The sequence below is a fragment of the Fonsecaea multimorphosa genome (genome assembly GCF_000836435.1).
Source record: "Fonsecaea multimorphosa CBS 102226 unplaced genomic scaffold supercont1.24, whole genome shotgun sequence".
NCBI lineage: Eukaryota > Fungi > Ascomycota > Eurotiomycetes > Chaetothyriales > Herpotrichiellaceae > Fonsecaea > Fonsecaea multimorphosa.
This window is the reverse complement of record NW_015971658.1, coordinates 110,633-130,158: the sequence shown is the minus strand read 5'-3', so window position 1 is coordinate 130,158 and position 19,526 is coordinate 110,633. Positions and strand designations below refer to the sequence as shown.

Here is a 19,526-nt window from a genome sequence, read left to right as displayed (position 1 = left end):
TTCACCGCCAGGACGCATCGCTCAGAGAATGAGCTCAACGATGGAAAGAAGGAAGGCAGAGCAGGGACGTAAGAAGACGTCAAGAGGTGGCGAGAGGGTGATGTGCGGCAGTGGAAGAGCGAAGTAGCCAGAGCCAAATGGCGCAGGCGGGGATGCGGTTAGGCTAATCGATCGCAAGAGTTGAGCGGGCTGGTTGCGAGGTTCGCTGTGATCTTTTGGGATTTGCCGTCAAATCAACAGGTGAAAATCAATGCTATCAAGTGCAATGCCTCCAAAAGCACGAGAGGCAAAATACCACCATCTTGGGTCTTGGGGGTTTGAAGACTTGTTGGTCCAGAATGTTTTAGGAGTCGATTTGGGGATGGAGAAGGAGATGGAGGTGGAAGGGTCGAGACACAAGGGCACTGCTTCTGGTGCTTCAAACACTGCCTGCAGCAGGGCCTGGAGAACATTTGGCTTCGTTGGTGCCGTCACCCGGGAGTCTTTGGGGGGACAACCTGCACCTAGAAGGCCCCCCGCTCACCAACAATTGGTTGCTGACCTCGAAGAGTCCAAGGGGTCCAGGGACGCCAAGCAGCATAGCTTCACTGGCAGTTAAGGGCCCTGCCGCTTGAGGGCTTACCTGGTAGACATCAGCGACGAACAACCACCACCAGCCACAGCCTTTTCCAGCTCAGCTACGCTTCGCCTGGTTCTAAGCGGCAAAAGCCGACCAAACAGCCACTGTCATGACGCCTGTAATTGGTCGTCACTTATCCGCGCTTATCGGTTGGTCGATGCAAACACAGCCAACTTAACCTGAAGCCGACGAGCCGGATATTAGTTGTTCCGCTCCCAACACCCCCTGCGGCATCTGCCTTTCCACCATCAACAAGCTCATCAGCCTCAAAACAGCCTCCGATCTGGGAGTCCGTAACGTCAAATTGGTCTGCAAACAGCCTCTCGAATTTCTCTCGCTCCGCTGGCGCCTTGGGGAATTGAGATTCTCACAGTCTACTTTAGTGCTCCACGTCTACCACAACCTGGTCATCCGCGACTCCGGATGCCGCGCGTCACCTTACACAGCCGGCACGGCCATTTTCCGTCGAAGATGCCTTATATGGCACCAAGAAACCCGAATGACCAGAGATTACTTTTGCAACAGCAATTGCCAGCTCTGCTGTTTGGTGGCTGGAGACGAAGGCAGTCCCTGGTCCTCGCTGCCTGAATTACGATCAAAATGGTTTCCACGTTATGGCGACGTCTCTCGATGTTCTTTACCAACCAGCCTCGAGCTACTTGGGTGAGAGGTATCGGTATCATCTTATTTCTCTTGACGGTTCTCTCCACAGCGACAGCCATTGCGTACTCGACCTCAAATGTTGAGACAGTATCACCGTCTCACTATGCTGTGATCAAGTCCAATTTTGCCGATCCATGCCTGCTGAGTGTGGATGGGATGTTCTATGCGTTTGCGACGCGACCAGATCCTTCGTTACATGTCCAAGTTGCAAGTGCGAAGGATATATCGGATTGGACATTGCATGAGGGATATGATGCCATGCCCAAACTACCGAAATGGGCTGTCCAAGATGGCGATGCTGCAGTGTGGGCGCCAGAGGTTGTGCAACGGGTAAGTACGCATCATCCCAATGGGGTGGTGGTTCGAGACGCGGCTCGCTTGCCAGGAGCGCTACCGATCTCCCGTGGTTTATCGCTGCTTCTGAAAAGCTCTCTCGGTGGTTAATTTTGCTGACGATCTGAGCGCAAGCCCGACGGGAGCTTTGTTCTCTACTTCTCGGCATCATGGCATGCCAACAGTCGCTTTCACTGTGTCGGCGCCGCAACATCTCCCAATGTCACAGGCCCATATGTCCCAATGGAAGAGCCACTTACCTGTCCCTTCGACCAAGGTGGCGCAATCGACCCGACTTTCATCTACGACCGACGAAAGAACATGTCGTTTGTCGTCTACAAGAACGATGGCAACGCAATTGGCACCGGCGGAGCTTGCAGTAATAGCAACTGGCCCAACACGCCCACTTCGTTCCAATTCAACATCGTCGACAACGAGGACTATACAACACGCATTGGAAACGATACCTGGACTCCCGTTGGCAATGCCACTTGGATTTTGTTCAGCGAACGTAGCGATGGGCCAAACGTGGAAAGTCCACAGATATTCTACAGGGGCGATGCCCAGGGCAGATTCGCCCTAGCTGGAGACCTCTCGGCTTACCATCTGATCTACAACGCGGGCTGTTTCGCAGATGAGTCTTATCGCATCGAACATATTGTCTGCCGAGCAACTCAACTGAACGCGGTGTCCACACAGTGGACTCACCATGATCCCACATATGTTCCGTTCTTCCGGGATTGCTCGTTTGGCGCCATGCAACCCGAAAGCTATAAATCTTGGGGCCAGGCGTTCCTAGGATTTAGGGACAATATTGACAATCACTACGACTTGATCTTGAAATCTGGTGTATTCCGGCAGCCTGACGGAGTTGGCGTGCAGCTATATGCACCTGGGGGCCCTGCAGTGATTCAAGATGGACGATACATGGCTTTCCATGCAGACATCAGCCGGGATTGGTATGAGGGTAAAGTATGTCCCACCTGTAGGGTCCGAGCTATGTTCGTTGCCGAATTGGAATATGGCAGTAAAGGCACGGGACTGAGGGTCAAAAGGCTGATCAAACCTAAGTGAGACTTGGATCAGACTTTGAAGCATGGGCCGGAATGGGAAAGGGCAGATACGTTCAAACGACATTGACATTGTCGCAGTGATCTGTTACCATCCTCCCTGGCACCTTTCCGTCCTTCAAGGTATATAGCAGCATTCGTAAAATGTGATTTCGTTCTGATGGAAGTCGATTTGAAGGAGATCAAAAGGACACTTAGAAAGATAAGAGCCTCAAGTTCCGCAAGAAGCACTGGTCCATCAGCACCAATGACGAACGACATTGTGCGACTCACGTGGAATAAGGGCTTCTCCATTTGGATGACTACCACCAGGGCAACGTGTAAGGCACAGATCTCGAAGTTCGAAACTACGCAAATTGACGATTAAAGAACCACCAGCAGCCACAGCCTTTTAATATAATATATCATACATCTTTCCCAATCTGGAAATCATGGCCCTCAATCGTGCTACTAACTTGTGGCATATGAAACAAGTTATGATTGATTTCGTATAGTATATCTTGAAAAGCTTTTCAAAGTCCTTCTCTTCCGTTTGGTGAGTAGGATGTTGAATCAGCCTAGCACGGCACGCAGGGCTATGGTGACGCGCGAACTGTGCGGCTGTGCCCAGCCGACGAGGCTGACTAGCTGCCACTCCACCGTCGTCCATTCTAAGATTCTATCGTCCTAGATCTTGCTGTCCCGCTTCTTCGCTCTCCAGCCAGAGAGCGTGCTGCCGCCATCAATCTCAATCACATTGCCTGTCATATGGGCCGATGCTTTGCTGCTGAGGAAAATGACCAATCCTGCAAAGTCAGAAGCCTTGCCCACTCGTCCGGTAGGCTGTCGCTCCAGCAGTGTATCCATGTACTTTTGAATGCCAAAGTTTGTCATTCGAGACGGGAAGACGCCACTGCAGTCGTGGTTTAGCATAATGGCCTTCGCAATGTTGAAGCATTAGAGTGCAAACTTACGGGCAGATGCAGTTGACCATGATGTTCAATGGGGCCAATTTGGACGCTTGCATCTTGCTGAGGTGGATGCACGCAGCCTTTGATGGGCCATCTGTATTGAGGTTGTCAGCATGGATGTTCCCAGAGGCAAATGGACAGGACAGTCATACAGCTGAAGGTGCCATGACCCGGTGCGGAAAGGCCCCCATCTCCCGTTGTGGTGACGTCGGTCGTCTGGATCCCGGCCATGGAAGCAATGTTGATGACCCGCGAGGGCATGTCGGCGTTGGTCCCCTTGAGCAGCAGGTCGTGCAATCCGACCGTCATGTAGAAGATGGACTTGACATTCAGGGCCATCAACTTATCCCATCCACTCTCTGGGAAGTCGTCATATGGAGCTCCCCACGTAGCACCCGTGTTGTTGATCAACACCGTCAGACGATCCGTTCGCTTCTTCACCTCATTGACCAGCCCGTCGCAGCCAGCCTTGTCCTTCAAGTCGGCGACGATGTACTCGCACTTGCCTGGTCCCAGGGAGTTCAATCGGTCCGATGTCTTCTTCAACTCGGATTCTTTCCGACTGGCAATGAAGACTCGGGCACCGTTCTGGATGAATCCTTGAGCTGCCATCTCACCCAGCCCCGTCGCTCCACCGGTCACCAGCACTACATGGTTGCTAACACCGAAGAGTGTGGAGATTCGGAGATCGTCTGTCGAAGTCATAGCTGCTCCCTAGTCCTTTCCGTCGTCTCAGGCCCTTGCTTGCCACTGGTCTCGGATGCTTTTGAGATTTGAGGTATCTCTGGAAGAGTAGAAGTCAGATCCAACAGTACTGAGGAGAGATGTTAGCAGGTGGTGTTGATCCCGCGGCAAAAGGCCATTCTTGGAGTGCCAACCAGAAGCCTCGGTTGTTGCAGTGCTTCCCCAGTTTCTTGGCATCCGGGACCGCATTGCGCCTTTGTTAGAAAGGTTTCGCCGTATCAAGTGCCAAGACCGTTTTTCCTTGCAGGTGGCGAAAGAGCTTTTCCCTCCTTGTTTGTCTCTTTCCCCCAAAAACAGCTGATTCCCAAGCCACGTTTCGACGGGTTCCAGATCGCCTCGATCCTTTGTACAGATCCTCTTCGTGGTCTAGACTCAGCAAGCCTCCAAGGTTTTTCTCCTCCACCATTCAGCAGTCACCACGAGTCACGAGATGCAGGTCGCTGGGAACTCATGGTACTAGGCCTCAAGTGTCATGACTCATGGGCGCCTGGCCGGCCTTCTCAACCGGTAGGTACACGCCACTCTGTTTATGACTCTCACACCACAAGGGCAGTTGTGCCTGTTTGGACAAGGACCAAACGCAGGCATACCCAACAAGTCGTCATGCTACACTCGTTCTGACTTCTTAGCTGCTTGGTGCTGGTTCACTTTTGGCTCACATGTAGGTAGGCGTGTCTCATGTGACTCACGCTACCTATGTTGCCATCCACAAGACTCATGGATGGATCGGGCATATATACCTCGCCCTCATGCTTGAAACCATTTTCCCATGCTTTTATTTGAATTTCCCATCTAAGCTCTACAGCTGGCACTCACTTGATCTCACGACAGCACTTCCCTCGTTCGTCTAATCTTCCTACCCGGGATAGTCTACAATGGCACACAAACACAATCGCAGGCGGGTCCGCCCTCGCAATCGCAACCATACCTCTCTACACCCCATTTTGGAGATGCCCGACGAGCTCTTAGCACCGTCAGATTCTTCTGCTCTGTTCCTGCCCTCAGCAAGCCCCGACCCAGAACAATCTATACTTCCCCAGAGACCGCGCGCTACGAATCCTAGCGTTGCCTCGAGGCATTGGTATAATCGATATGTTGCCTGGCAAAACCGCGACAAAGCTCAAAGACGAGAAGCTGCGAAGATCGAGGCTGAACAGATCAAACTGTTTGGAGGTTATCCGGGAGATGATGTCGGACTCTGCTACAAAATGATGGAAGTGTTTGCAGGCATGAATTGGATCGATACGCTGGACTAGACGAGGTCCCAAAAACAGAAGAAGAAAGAGAAAGGCATTGAGATCTCGAAGAGCAGAGCATCGTCTCTGTCGAGACGGGATTGAAAATCGACTCACGGGAACGGACACAGCTCAAGTTCGGCTTGTAGCAATGAAGGCCTTCTGACCCGAAACCGGAGTGGCTGGATTGGCCCATTTATGCTTGAACCCGTCACTGCTGAGGAGGATGTATCCGTTGAGAAGTGGTGACTGGTGCTCGCGCATTCATCGAAGGGAAGGATATGCATGTCTTTACACCCGCGCTTGAGCTCGTTGCCGCAAAGATCGGTGCGTTTGTGGACGCGAGACGGAGAATCTATCCACTCGTCCTACTATTTACATATGTACCTCGTATTCCATGATGTCTCAACTCACATAGGTAATATCAATAGCGTTCACCTCTCATTCGCTACTTCTTGCTTCTGGAGTGTGGCTGTTGGCCCATCCGACGCCACACCAGGTGGGTTCACGGTGGAATCTTGACTGGAGCTTGACCGAGCTTGGTGTTGCACATCCCTCTTGGGCAGAATTGTCTCGTAACTCGACGTTCTACCTCGTCACCATTAGCCAATGCCAGTGATGGCTCCGATGCTGCTGGTTCCAGGTCTCATCCTCATCTCGATCAGCGGAATCGACAGCAGCTGATCCCCTGCCGTCATGGAGACTCTTGGAGCCTCTCTAGCCACACTGAACGTCAGCCAAGCCATATTGGTGCCTTGGCGTCAATTGGCGTGACACCAGATTTCCCAGTTTGCACTTGTTCTCTGGCGATCCGAATGCCAAACTTCAGCCCCGGTGCTCACCGTCGCCCGTTTTCGTGCAAGCGACGGCGTCTAACTGTCCGAAAACAAGGCAAGGGCATCTCACTTGGGTATGGAAATCACATCCACCAACATGCTACCACAGTTCTCGCTGCGTCATTCACGGCCTTGTGGCACGAGAGTATGAGAGGGGAGTTCAAATACTTCACCTTCGCCTCGCTGCTTCCTGTCACTTTAGTTTCATTGAGATCGAGCAGGTACAGCAGTGAACCTTCGCAGTTGCCCGACGTCAAGAGAGGTACTCTCGCCCTGCTCTGACTTCCCCTTCAAGTCTCTTCTTTAGCCGTTCACTTCTGCTCTCTGCTCCTCTTAAGTGATCATTCTCCTTTCTTTCGCATCTGATATCCATCTCAACCATCAAAATGGGCCTTTTTTCACGACGCACTCACGGGCCAGCAACAAATGGCCAGACTACCAACGGTCATACTCATCGTCGTGGAAATCGAAACCGTGGGCCAGCTTTTGACATTGACTCGGGCGACTTCAACCGCAGACCGAGCTTCGGGCAATGGTAAGCCTTCCCTTTTCCTGCCCATGGCGAAATATCTAACGAAGAGGAAGGCTCAAGTTCACATGGTTGGATATCTTGACCATGGCCGCAATGGGCGCCATCGGCCTCGGAGTCTATGAAGCCAAACCTGCCCCTAGCCGATCCTTTCCAGTGACCTTTTCAGATGGAGAAATCGTCTATCCCGAGTTCGCCTATCCCCTGCGCCATGAAATCGTTCCGATTTGGCTTGCCGCTCTTCTTGCCTCTTTGATCCCAATCTTCATCATCCTGTGCATGCAGATTCGCATTCGCTCTTTCTGGGATGCCAACAATGCAATCATCGGTCTCTTGTACTCTCTCATCGGAGCGGCAGTATTTCAAGTGTTCATCAAATGGCTCATTGGCGGATTGCGACCCCATTTCTTGAGCGTCTGTGATCCAGATCCGGCGTTGATGGCTTCTCACCCTGGCCGAGGCTTCGAAGATATCATGTTCCAGAGAAACATCTGCCGGGGAGACCCCGACCAGATTGATGACTCGCTCGAGTCCATGCCATCCGGCCACACCACCGCCGCATTTGGTGGCTTTCTCTACCTCTACTTTTACCTCAACGCCAAATTGAAGGTCTTCAGCAACCACCAACCAGCATTCTGGAAACTCATTGCAACCTATGCTCCATTGCTCGGTGCTTGTCTGATCGGCGGCGCCCTTACAATTGACGAATATCACAATTGGTACGATGTCTTCGCCGGCGCTGTTATTGGATCTGTCTTCGCTATTTCAAGCTATCGCATGGTCTATGCCTCTGTCTGGGACTTCAGATTCAACCACATTCCCTTGACTCGTCATACTCCATTCTCCTACGGAGCAGGTGCTGCTGGCGCGGGAGGGTTTGAAAGTGCGGTCTTCACCAGGCAGGCTGGGTGGGGATACGGAGAGCATTATGGCGGTGCACCCTTTGATGCTGCCCATGGTCTTAGAGGGCAGGCGGCTGGGTTCAACACTGGCGCAGTCCATCACGATCGTTACCTTAACAAGAGCGAAGGAGATGTGGAGCGAGACGCTGGTCTCCATCACACGACCGGCACCACGAATGGCTATGGGAATGGCACTTCATCTGTGAGAGATCCTCCGGCTGCCGTGACCAATGGTACGAATAGCTACGGCCGGAAGAGCTTGGAGCGCAAACCTGTCCCTACTTCAGCATGATTTATGAATAAACGGACCAACGATATACGATGGATGCCACGTTAGATGCATTAGAAGTGGTGCATTGGAGTACTGGTGGAAGATTCTAGGATGGGGACTTCCAAACAGTTGCAGTCAGGGAATTACAAAACTTGACTCCTACTGAGGCATGTAATAATATGAAAAAAACGGCACCCAGCAATGCGACGAGGACGGCTTAGTCGTCTTATGTCTGTAGATTTCGGTTTCTTTGTTCGCCCCTTTCTTCTGTCGATGCGTGGTGTCAGGGCATTATCTTCGTTCTATCGAATTCCTTTCGTATCTCAAACCCTTCAAGCAGCGTCGCCTGCTGCTGAGACGTTGTAAATATCAACTCAAGACTCGCCCCTTTCGTCCTGCGATCCCGACACTCTTCCTCTGTTGCCCATACATAATTCGCATGCTCATTCGGATCTAGCCTAACCTGGGGCGTGCCAGCGGGATTTCCTCCTCCCTCCACCTCCACTAGGAACTCGAACTTACATACTTTCTTACCACTCCGCGTGACAAAAAAGCGCCCTTGGCCGACGAGGGGACCGATGCTTTTCGCGATGAGTCCGGTCTCTTCCCATAACTCTCGGGCGACCGAGTGCAGGATACTGGGATCATCGAGGTCGCACGCACCGCCGGGGATCTCCCAGCGCAAAGGCGCCGAGTCATGGGCCGCGCGCTGGACGAGGAGGACACGTAGTTCGTCCGCGTCCGTGGGAGTGCTTTCGGCCGTGGCGGCCGTGGCGGTCGAGCTGGGAGAGCGAGAAAAGACGAGAGCGCCCACAGCGACGTATTGGTAGTCCAGGCTTCCTGCGCGTGCGGCCCCGTCGGTGATGTATCTCTGATACGGCACTGTGAATGGCGATACCGAGGGGTGAGAGGTGAATGTAAAGTCCGAACATGCACTGGCGGAGTCGGCTGCCATGTTTTCCGCCTTCTCTGGCCCCTTGGTCAGCCTTGTATCCACGAGGCTGGCTGGTGTCAAAGATCGAGTCACCTAGAGCGGGAATGTTTGCGGTGCTTACTTGACAAGCCGACTGGTCAGGATCTGAGGTTCAGATGAGGTGGATGTATTGGCGGCTCTTGACTACCTCTAGTAACTCCCGGATCTCTGTGTTTTCAAACGACAACTTCAAAAACAGCCGGTGAGAATGTTCCTGTTGGACAGAAGTCATGCGAGGCTCCGAGTTGAGAGAAGAAGCGGCCGAACGGCTTGGCAGTCTCTCAGCATCTACGACAAGGCGCTTTCGTTCTTCGCTTCATTCACCACCTTCGCCAGTGTTTCGCGGCCCTCCATGGCCCCAGCATATTTGCCATTCCTCCCATCTTCAAAGCTCGTCTAGATGCATTTGGTGCTTGGTGCTATGGAAGCGGCAGACCCCGAGGATCCGACTGCCACCAGGTTGGGATCCTACTCCTGTTCAACGCAAACCACAGGCCACAGTCAGAATCTGTCTCCATATTTCAAGAGATGCCACCCTCGCGACAAAGAAGAAGGCTTAATGAGGCACTCCTTCCTACCATTCAGGCACCGAAGAAGGCCAAAGCTGCCTAGGCATCAAAGTGGAATCCAAACTCTAACAGGCTTTGCCTCTCGATATCTGGGATTTAATTGGGGTACCACATTTACATCTGAACCATGGTAGAAAAAGTTTCCAAGAAGTCTCTCGAACCCAAGCCATATTTAAACCTGTACATTCAAGGCAGAGATATTTCCAAGTTGTCTTTCGCATATCATTTCTAGTGGCGTCGCAGAACGGCATTTCCAACACGAAATTACTGAGCTTCTATGACTGATGACATTTTGTCTGTGCGACCGACGCATCTTTGTCACATAACGGACCTCACAATATGGATACAGCCACAGTGAAGACTCGCATGTTGATCATGTCAGACACACATGGCATGGATTTCACCTCCGCCGACAAACCCTTTCTCCGTGCTGATGTCGCGATCCACTGCGGCGATCTTACTGACGGCTCAAAGCTAGAGGAGTTCCGAACCACCATTAGCCTCTTGCAAGCTATCGATGCGCCCCTAAAGCTTGCCATCCCAGGAAACCACGATTTCACACTGGATGACGTCGCATTTCAGACCAAAATTGAGGAAGCGACGCCCGCGCCCGAGCCCGAGCTCGTGGAGAAAGAATATGGTGCGATGGGAGAGGCCAAGCAGTTGTTTAAAGATGCCATCGACGTAGGTATTATACTCCTGGATGAGGGCACCCATCACTTCACCCTCCAAAACGGGGCACGTCTGACTGTTTATGCCAGTCCCTGTACACCAGCGTTAGGTGCGTGGGGATTTCAATACCACCCAGACCGTGGTCACAACTTTGCCATCCCTGAAGGAGTCGATCTAGTTGTCACCCATGGCCCACCAAAGGGCATTATGGACTACACCCACCAACGAGAACGAGCTGTAAGCGCGGATCTATTCGCAACTGTTGCCAGAATCCGGCCACGAGTACACTGCTTTGGTCATATCCACGAAGGCTGGGGTGCAAGGTTGGTTTCCTGGCTGCATACACACAGCGAACGACCAACTCATTTTACCGCAATCGACAACAATAAATCCCATATGATCGAAGGGCTTGCAACTCTCTACCCCTCTAGATTCGACACACCAGAGGAAACCGCTCAAAAGCAGGAAAAGTTGGACCGCTATAAGCAGGCTGGGTATTGCAAGACCAGCCACTGTTTGGGAGATGAGATTCCGCTCGACAGAGAGAAAACTCTCTTCATTAATGCGTCTATCGCAGACACTGATGGTTGCTTGACGCAGAAACCATGGCTAGTTGATATTGAGCTACAGAGAGCTCACTAGGCAGATCTCCTAGCGATGGATATCTGCCGTCTCGTCCGCCACTGACTTGTGACGCGTTCGGACGTTTGGGAACCACAGGATCAGAAACAGGAAATGAATCTGGTATCCTCCAACTCAAGCTTTGACGGCTACTCTAAACCCAGTCTTAGCCACCCTCGACACCCATACAAGCACCGCTCCGCCCATAACCATAGTCCCCGCATACACTTTTGCAGCATCGTACGACCCGCCGTGCATTTCGATGATGGCACCCATGACAGGTGGCCCTACGAGCGCTGAACAGGCCATCACCAAAAATAAGACGCCCATCCTTCCTCCAAACCGACGCAAGTCTTCAGTCATACTGGCCACTATTGCAGGAGGCGTGGCGATGACCGCGCCAGAGAAGAACCCGTACAGGACGGTGATGGCGAGCAAGCCGCCGATTGTCCGGCACGGGATCCAGACGAAGACGAGCAGGGCAGTGACGAAGAGCGAGGGCCCCTGTATGTTCAACGGTCCAGTGTAGTCCGCGAAGAAGCAAGGGATCAGACGTCCCAGGATGCTCGCCGCATTCAGCACAGGCAGTAGGTACTCGAGCGGGAACCCGGAGTGCCGGTCCAGGCCAATCGACTCGGCCCAGGCTTCGACATAGTTGTAGAAGCCAAAGAAGCCAAAGTATGTGACGAACTGGCCTGCGATCCAGAGGGCGAATTCTCTTTGTTCCCGCAGCGCCTGGTACTCAATGAAGCGCGCACCCTTCCTCGGTCGAGGTGGAAGGCGTTGCCGAATCAACAGGTTGCTGACCAGCAGTGTAACCAGCGATATCAATGCAAGGATTCGCACCGCCCACCCGAACCCCACGGACGAGATACTGTGCCTCAATCCGATGGGGATGACAATGCCGCCTAACGACGCCCCAGAGCTCACGATTCCAATGGCCAGACCTCTGCGTTTGGAAAACCAAGTGCTCGGCAACGCCACGCTCGGGACCAACAGCATCCCCATGCCCAGTCCAACACAGACTCCCTGCGCCAAGACGGCTTGATAGTACTCCTTGACCAGACTGGTCATCAGCGTTCCGAAGACGACGAGAAACGTGCCCAGGATGAGCATCTGGCGAAAGTATCCGGCGTCGAAGTACTTGCCCCCAAGTGCTCCGCCGACCAGCAAGAGGGTGGTTTGGATGGATCCGATCCAGGCAATGGCCGAGGCGTTCTTGGATGCACTTTGCAGTGGATAACTGTTGCTGTGGGCTATCGGTGTGGTGTAGTATGTCTGAAAGGAGCCGAACGAGACTACCAGGCCCCAGCTGTTGAACATGAGGAAGTGCCCTGCTATGACTTGAAGCCACGGTTGGAGACCGACGTCAGGAGGAGGTATCGGCGCAGTACCAACATCGACGTGTTGCGGTACTTGTTCTGGAGGGTCATTTTGTACCTCTTTTGTTGAAGGGTTCATTCCAGCTCCTTCTCCCAAGGCATGTTTTTCGTCACGGTGGCTTGTGCATGAAGCGTTGGGAGACGATGGTCTCAGAGTGATGGCTTTGTTTCGACCTTCGTTCTCGATGGACACCGGCACTTCACGTGGTGAGTCAGTGTGTTAAACTAGAAGCCTTTGACTCGACAATAAAGACAAATAAAGGCAGCTTTGTGAGAACATACCTCCGTGCTGATTTTCCATTCCTCCAGGCTGACCAATAGCCTCGATAGAGAGAGCAGTCGTCATGGTGTCACCCAGCAGCCCCAGACCGCGCAGCAATGTTCTTTTCTCGTTACCACCGATCGGCCATGGACAAGCCGGACCAGGTGCGCAGCAACTCGGCAAGACAGGTCTGAGGGCTGGTGCACCTCGTTTGGATGTCCCGTACTGACCTCCTGGAACCTCCTCCGTGTATATACACCTCTTAGGCTCGGCCGATTCTTCTTTTTGGTCGAAGTATTTGGAGAAGATGAGAGAAAATCCAAGTCCAAAGATCAATCAATCAACGTCCCGTATGTCGAAGAGATGCATCGACCACCGACCTTTGTCTCTGGAAACTATATATACATGCCCGTAATGTCTCTGTATGTCTATGCATACATGTCACATGGGAGTATACTATACTATACCATCCATACCTAGGTAGACACTGCAAATCCCGATTCACGACAGGAAGACCCCGACATCCGCCCGCGCATTTCCCTTGGACCGCTATTACCAACATTCCCAACCCACTAATTAACCAATACAGCAGAAGCCCTTCGCCAGCATCACCTTTCTTGGCCCTTTTCCACTCCAGTTCCCAAAGGCCGACAGCCGTAGCGCCAGCCGGTCAAATTCCCCAAATGGAAATTCGATGTCATCCCGGGCGAAGGGCGTCTTTTAGTTCCCCCCTGCGCGCCCCCATTTTTCTCCATCTTTCGGCAATTCCGGCAGTCGGGGGGACGGGGGTGGATCGATGCGGACCATCAGTAGGTAGGTAGGTAGGTACCAGGACATTCGTATGCGGAGAAAACACGGCGAACAGGATGGTGATGAAATCCCATTTGTTGGTGTCCTGGGGTGTTGTGCTTGAGGGCGCTTGCTTGAGAGGTAACGTGGGTATCCTTTCAAGAAAACTACTCAGGACACAGCGATGGCAGCGAGCATAACAAAAGCCTCGCGAGAATCGGAAATCCCCCACACCAACCTGCAGTCAAACAACATCCAAGGGTACCTACCTGCCTAGGTCTACATGCAAAGTCACAGGACAGGACTATCACAGGAACATTGGTTTGCCATAGTATATCCGGGGACCCGGTGGAACCTTTTTTCTATTATTCAATCATCACATCTTCCGCCTTCCTTCCATCTTTCGCGACGATGGACACTTTAATTAAATTTACCCCCCCCCCCCCCCCCCGAAATACCTAGGTCGACAGAGGGCACGCGAAATAGAATTGAGCGAGGCTGAGGCTGAGGCTGAGGTGTGAGGGTGTGTGCGTTGAGGTACTGTACCTAAACGGCGGCGAACTCTCGGGCCCCCCCTTCTTCGTGATCTATCCTCGTATTTTTCTCACACGTGCTGACTCGGCCGGTAGGTATCTCCAGGTATCTACAGCTACCTAGGTAGGTAGGGTAATAAGATGATCTCGTTGCTCAATACCTGGGTACCTACGCGGTAGGGTACCTTGTACCTCGAGTATATATTACGCCCCCACTCGACTACCTAATCCGGTTATTTTATCAGTTCATAATATGCTATATTAATTGTTTTAGTTACACAGCCCACCGTTCCGTAGCGGGACAGGAACAAGGGTACCTAGGTACCTACAGGTGGTATCTTACCGAGATACTGTGTACCCTACCTAGGTAGGTACCAAGTACCCTACTGCGCTATTCCCGAGAGGATGGGCATAATGAGAAAACAAAAAAAGGGGGGTTTTTGGAATTTTCGTATAATTTCCATCCCATGATCGTCGTGAGTTCGTGATCATGGTGCTTATGTGTCTATCCACCGGAACTGTGCGTGCTGAAACTGGAGAGCATACATGGCTCGCTCGGCCTCGTACAAATGGTACGTATCAGAGTCGGCAGCCTCTTTGCACAAAACTTGTGTACAGCTAGTAAATTACAATGGGTATTGTACTGTCTAGGTTCATTTTCATATCCGTTCGTGCCATCATCGCAACTTGGACGTCAGGTATAAGCCTCGTAACGACATGTCAAATGCCACATCTGACAAAGTCGAGCATCTGGATCCCTGTTCTGCTCCTCGGAGCTAGAACGGAACACCCGTTCTGTGTCGAGCCGAGGAAAGTGTTCATTTCCTCCATTGCAACAGAACCATGTAAAGCCTCCTCGTATATCCTTTGGGGGAAGCAACGTCATATCTGCTTCCACATGTCCATAAAATCCAGTAAAGTACGGTCGGCCAACATCTCCTTTCGTATCCGGCTTGTGCATCGAAAAGGGTGAGATGTTGACTGCTGAAGACCAGCCATGAGTTCCTCTCGCATGAACTCTATACTCTCTAATGCCAGTTTTCGGGGTGACCTGTACCGTTGGTAGCCCACTGAGAACTGCCTCGGGCTGCGCCACCTATAGTCTTACACAGCGCTCCATTTTGAATAGGACTGCTCAAACGGCCTGCCCTCTTCCATCATCTCGCTTAAACTTTGTGAGAACATCCTTTATCTTGGGCACCAGCTCCGGCAGCCGAAATGGCTTGCTCACGACATCGTCGATTCCGCTCTGCAGGGTCATCTCAATCTGTTCGGCTCGCGCATTCGCCGTCACTGCTATGACGGGGACGTGCGCAACCAACTCTCGAGTATCTTGCATCTCTCGGAGTTTCCGTGCGCAGGTCTGTCCGTCCATGATGGGCATTTCCAGATCCATGAGTACCACATCGATCTTCGCCCCATCTAGTGCATGGTCGCGATGAAACTTGGACTTGCAAATCTGATCGATGGCCTCGCCTCCATGGTTTGCCACGTTGACGACACAGCCGATCTTACGAAGCTGTGCTGCAAGTACCTTTTGGTTGATCAAATTGTCTTCGACGATGAGAACGTGGACAGGGTTAGTCCGTGTGCTCAGGCTGGTGGACATCGTTCTCGGTGAGGCAGGCGACTTCGGAGCGGTAGATGAGACTCCGGACGGTGGTTGGAGCACTTGCATGGTCAAGCCCGTCAGCGGCGTTGTCTTGGAACCTTTCCTACTGTGTGGTCCCGAGGAGCTGGGGTTGTCATCAAGATTGCTGACATCACCTTCACTGCGGCGAGCTTTGATGTAGAATGCAAAGATACTGCCTTTCCCACTCTCGGAAGCCACACCGATTTCACCCCCCTGGAGTTCGACCAATTCTCTGGAAATGAAGAGACCAAGACCGGAGCCACCATAGGTGACATGCGTGCGGGGACTAGCCTGAGAGAATCGCTGGAAGAGTTGCTTTTTCTCAAGTTCGTCCAGACCACGTCCGGTATCTTGCACGGCAAAGTGCAGATACACCGTCTCACCCAACCCCCACTCGGCGGCGGCAGTGACATCTTTGTCCCTGGGAGTTCGAGAAGGAATATACGTAAGCCTCCATTTGTCTTCCTGAGACGGCTTCTCGTCTGAAGCGGCAATGTGCATCCGAATGACCCGATTCTCTTGCGTAGTCGTGAATTTGATCGCATTGGTCATCAAGTTGATCAGCACTTGTGATAGACGATGCGGATCTATTCGGACCCAGTCGATTTGATGGGCTGTGAAAGACGAGTCGATCATCAAGTCCAACCGAATATCCGCCGTCTTCAATTCAGCGTCAAACATCTTCAGCACCTTATTCACAACGGCGATGGGTCGTGTATCGACAGGAGTGACTGCCATCATGGCTGAATCCAACTTCGACAGAGTCAAGACGTCATCCACAATCCTTTTCTGGTGTTGAGCACACAATGTTATTGTTTGAGCAGAGTCAATGGTGAGGTCGAGAATTTCCTGCTGAGGCTGTGTCAACCCGTTTGCATCCCGCATCTCACTCAGAGAGCCTGTAATAGAATCGGCACATTGGAGTATGGCAGACAAGGGGTTGCGCATCTCGTGAGAGGTAGTATCAATGTAGCGCTCTTGCTTTCGTTTGAGTTCGACCGCTTCCTCCATTCTACGGGTTTGTAAACTTTCGGCGAACTTTTGTGCACTGATATCCGTCATGGATCCAAAAATTTGCCGGATTCGCCCATCGTCATCTCGCTCAGGTGAAGCACTGGTGAGAACCCACGTTTGTCCCTTGTTTCCCAGTTTGTCTCCCCACGGCACTTTGAAGCGAAATTCTAGCGAGATGGCACATCTCTTCTCCAGCATCGTGTTCCAGAGCTCCCGAACTTTCGCTTGGTCTTCATCCAGAACATATTTAATCCACTCGTTACCGACCGGCACATCTCGAGGATACGAAGAGATATTATACCATGCATCGTTGACGAAGTTGATCTTGCCATCGAGGTCGCCAATGAAGATCCCGACTGGGGCAAGTTCGGCCATTCTCGTGAATTTGTTTTCGGCCTCGACTGCTTGTTGCGTCCTGACCAACAGTTGGTTGCTGAGCTCAATGCGGTCTTGGGCAGCCAGCTGAGCTGCTCTTTCGCCTTTCTTAATTTCATCCTCAAACAAGACCACTGACGCAATGGACGTGGCAAGCTGGCGGCCTAGAAGCTGAACAAACAAATCGTAATCTTCATCGTACGGACGTCTTGGATTTGTAGCCATCACCAGAAACCCCAAAGTTGATTCGCCCGTGGTAGGATGGATCGGTGATATGACCACAATTCTTGAGGGATCGCCAAATCCTCTCCATTCAATATTTTCAAGCATTCCGGGATCAAGGCTACCATCGTCGACCCGTAGAACGATCGGCCTGTCGGTTGTAAGTGCTTGTCTGAACGAAGCGGCGAAACCCTTAGTGCCCGTCTTCATGTCGATAACAGGAGGCGCTGCCCGGTGCCCGGTAGGAATGCCCAAGCTGCCTTCCAGATAGCATACTTTGTTGGAGGCCGCACCGCTGGAGCCCGAGGAAGCAACATCGCTTTCCGCCAAGTCCTCGTTAAGAGAATAGACCAAAACCATGGGAGCATCGTATTCATTGTATTCCATGCCTTGGAGCAGCAAACCCCAGAAATCAGAAATTTGACGAGCCGCAGCCGTCCGCTCACCAATCTCACGCAGTGTCAACATGCGCCTTTCGGCAATTTTGCGGCGCGTCTTCTCAAACGCCGGGTTGTACAGCCCGACCACGTCGCCATCGGCACCAATTAGCGGAATGATGGACCAAGAGAAATATGTCTCTTCCAAGAAGCCATTGCGCATGATGAACAGGCAGTCGTCATCTTTCATTGTCGCTTGAGCGTTTTTGAAGGCATTGTCGAAGACTTCTTTCAACGCATCCCAGATCTCAGACCACGCATCGCTATAACGTGCGCCCATCAGGGTCGGATGCTTTTGGCCTGCCAGCAGAACATAGGCTTCGTTATATATGGCTACATGATCTGGTCCCCAGTACATAGCTGAAGGATGTGGACTGGCCATGATCAAGTTACACATCCCCCGAAGTTCGACAGACCAGTCTTCAATGGGGCCTAGACTGGTGGAAGCCCAGTCAATGCGTCTCGCAAACTGTATGTGCACGGGGAGTGAGGGTGACAATGGCAATCGTGTCCAATCAAAATAGCCTTTCTCGTCGGTGGTGGACAAGCCGGTGTCCAGATTGACGCGAGGGCTGGCGGGGATTGCTCTCGAGTCAGAGTTTGGGGGGGCAGACCCAGATGAAAGCTCCGAGGATGCCAGATCTGGGCTCGGTACGAGTGACGTTGGAACGAGATTATCTGGTGAGACGTCTGGTAATTGTTCCGTCACCAAGCGGTTCAGCGTGCGTGGCACGTCGCCGCTGGTGCGCGGGGGAATGTCGAAATAACCTTGCAGTGCTGTGTCCCCGCGAGCGCCTCCGCTGGTGGACGTAGACACGGACCCAAGTCCCTGATATTGCTGCATACCGGGCCGACCACCACCATCGGCCATTAAAGGAGGTGAAAATGGATGCTGGCGGCCATGAATAACCTTCAATTTTTTCCGTATTAGGGCGCCTTGCCACAGCCATCCTGCAAAAGGAAACGTGGGGACGATGTCGGGTTCTGTTAGAGAGCTGAGAGCCCAGGCCTTGAAATCAGAGAATGGAGTTCCCACATCAAGCAGCAGAGTAGGGTCCTCAGACCGGCCTTGGACATGTTCGAAAAGAGGAATGCGATTCTTGAGCGCCGTGTTTGCAAATATCAAATTGAGGCGAGAAGAGTTGACATTGACAGCATCGGCAATGTCAACTACAAATGTTGGCCGCTCGTCTAATTGCAGATACTCGACAAGGGGGATCGAATGAAACAGTTGGGCCTCGTTCGATCTTTTGGGATCTGAAGTTGCGCGGCGCCCATGTTGACTCCCGGCACGGCTAGCCTCGGTGGACGTCCTGACAGGCATTGAACTTGCAACCGTCCCCCTTGCCGACGGTGGTATTCTGGAAGGCATCTCTTCTCCTTGGCTGAGGGCTGTCGCAGCCGCCTCCAGAAGGGATATATTTTGCGCCGAGGTAGCCTGCATGTCCGGACCGGTAGAATTGGTATCCTCGTCGTCCTCCTGCCCACCTCGTCGACCACGCCGCTCCTCTTTCAGGTGACCATGTCTCGGGGGCGCTGATCCATTGGAAGAAGATAACTTCGCGTACTTCAAGGCTGGTTGATCAGAAGAAGAGGAACTGAGGGCGGTATCATGAGGACGTTTCAATGATGGAGGAATGAGGGTTTCGGCAGCGGTGAGGGGGTCGCGGGAAGGAAGACATGTTGGAATGTCGTGGGTATCTGGTGGGACGGTCATTCAGAAGACGCATTCTTGGACCAATCGTGCCTAAAATCAGATCACCCGGGCAGAGGCTGAAAAGGTGTGGCCGAGTGGGGAGGGCGAACGAACGAGCGAGAGCATGAGCGCAGGGAGGGTTCGCAGGTTGAGAAATGGAATCTAGGGCAAGTAAATGACACAGGAGCCGTTACCA

The 19,526-nt window shown here is 52.4% G+C and overlaps 8 protein-coding genes across 8 annotated transcripts; 4 read left to right on the top strand and 4 right to left on the bottom strand.

Moving 5' to 3' along the window:
* Nucleotides 1-1,219: 1,219 nt before the first annotated feature.
* Z520_09444 (uncharacterized protein) lies at nt 1,220-2,689 on the top strand (the record flags this gene model as incomplete). Its single annotated transcript, XM_016779938.1, has 2 exons — nt 1,220-1,612; nt 1,751-2,689. 2 exons carry the CDS (start codon nt 1,220-1,222, stop codon nt 2,687-2,689), a joined length of 1,332 nt encoding a protein of 443 aa, XP_016628877.1.
* Nucleotides 2,690-3,351: 662 nt separating this feature from the next.
* Z520_09443 (uncharacterized protein) lies at nt 3,352-4,340 on the bottom strand (the record flags this gene model as incomplete). The annotated part of the gene is made up of 3 exons (XM_016779937.1): nt 3,352-3,577; nt 3,639-3,729; nt 3,788-4,340. 3 exons carry the CDS (start codon nt 4,338-4,340, stop codon nt 3,352-3,354), a joined length of 870 nt encoding a protein of 289 aa, XP_016628876.1.
* Nucleotides 4,341-5,254: 914 nt separating this feature from the next.
* On the top strand, nt 5,255-5,635 carry Z520_09442 (uncharacterized protein; the record flags this gene model as incomplete). Its single annotated transcript, XM_016779936.1, has 1 exon — nt 5,255-5,635. The coding sequence occupies one exon, from the start codon at nt 5,255-5,257 to the stop codon at nt 5,633-5,635; it is 381 nt and encodes a 126-aa protein (XP_016628875.1).
* A 1,201-nt stretch (nt 5,636-6,836) lies between these two features.
* Z520_09441 (uncharacterized protein) lies at nt 6,837-8,173 on the top strand (the record flags this gene model as incomplete). Its single annotated transcript, XM_016779935.1, has 2 exons — nt 6,837-6,985; nt 7,036-8,173. The coding sequence occupies 2 exons, from the start codon at nt 6,837-6,839 to the stop codon at nt 8,171-8,173; spliced, it is 1,287 nt and encodes a 428-aa protein (XP_016628874.1).
* Nucleotides 8,174-8,435: 262 nt separating this feature from the next.
* Nucleotides 8,436-9,107, bottom strand: Z520_09440 (uncharacterized protein; the record flags this gene model as incomplete). The annotated part of the gene is made up of 2 exons (XM_016779934.1): nt 8,436-8,656; nt 8,687-9,107. 2 exons carry the CDS (start codon nt 9,105-9,107, stop codon nt 8,436-8,438), a joined length of 642 nt encoding a protein of 213 aa, XP_016628873.1.
* Nucleotides 9,108-10,033: 926 nt separating this feature from the next.
* On the top strand, nt 10,034-11,008 carry Z520_09439 (uncharacterized protein; the record flags this gene model as incomplete). The annotated part of the gene is made up of 1 exon (XM_016779933.1): nt 10,034-11,008. The coding sequence occupies one exon, from the start codon at nt 10,034-10,036 to the stop codon at nt 11,006-11,008; it is 975 nt and encodes a 324-aa protein (XP_016628872.1).
* A 114-nt stretch (nt 11,009-11,122) lies between these two features.
* On the bottom strand, nt 11,123-12,715 carry Z520_09438 (uncharacterized protein; the record flags this gene model as incomplete). Its single annotated transcript, XM_016779932.1, has 2 exons — nt 11,123-12,567; nt 12,652-12,715. The coding sequence occupies 2 exons, from the start codon at nt 12,713-12,715 to the stop codon at nt 11,123-11,125; spliced, it is 1,509 nt and encodes a 502-aa protein (XP_016628871.1).
* A 2,373-nt stretch (nt 12,716-15,088) lies between these two features.
* Nucleotides 15,089-19,351, bottom strand: Z520_09437 (uncharacterized protein; the record flags this gene model as incomplete). The annotated part of the gene is made up of 1 exon (XM_016779931.1): nt 15,089-19,351. One exon carries the CDS (start codon nt 19,349-19,351, stop codon nt 15,089-15,091), a length of 4,263 nt encoding a protein of 1,420 aa, XP_016628870.1.
* Between the last annotated feature and the right edge of the window lie 175 nt (nt 19,352-19,526).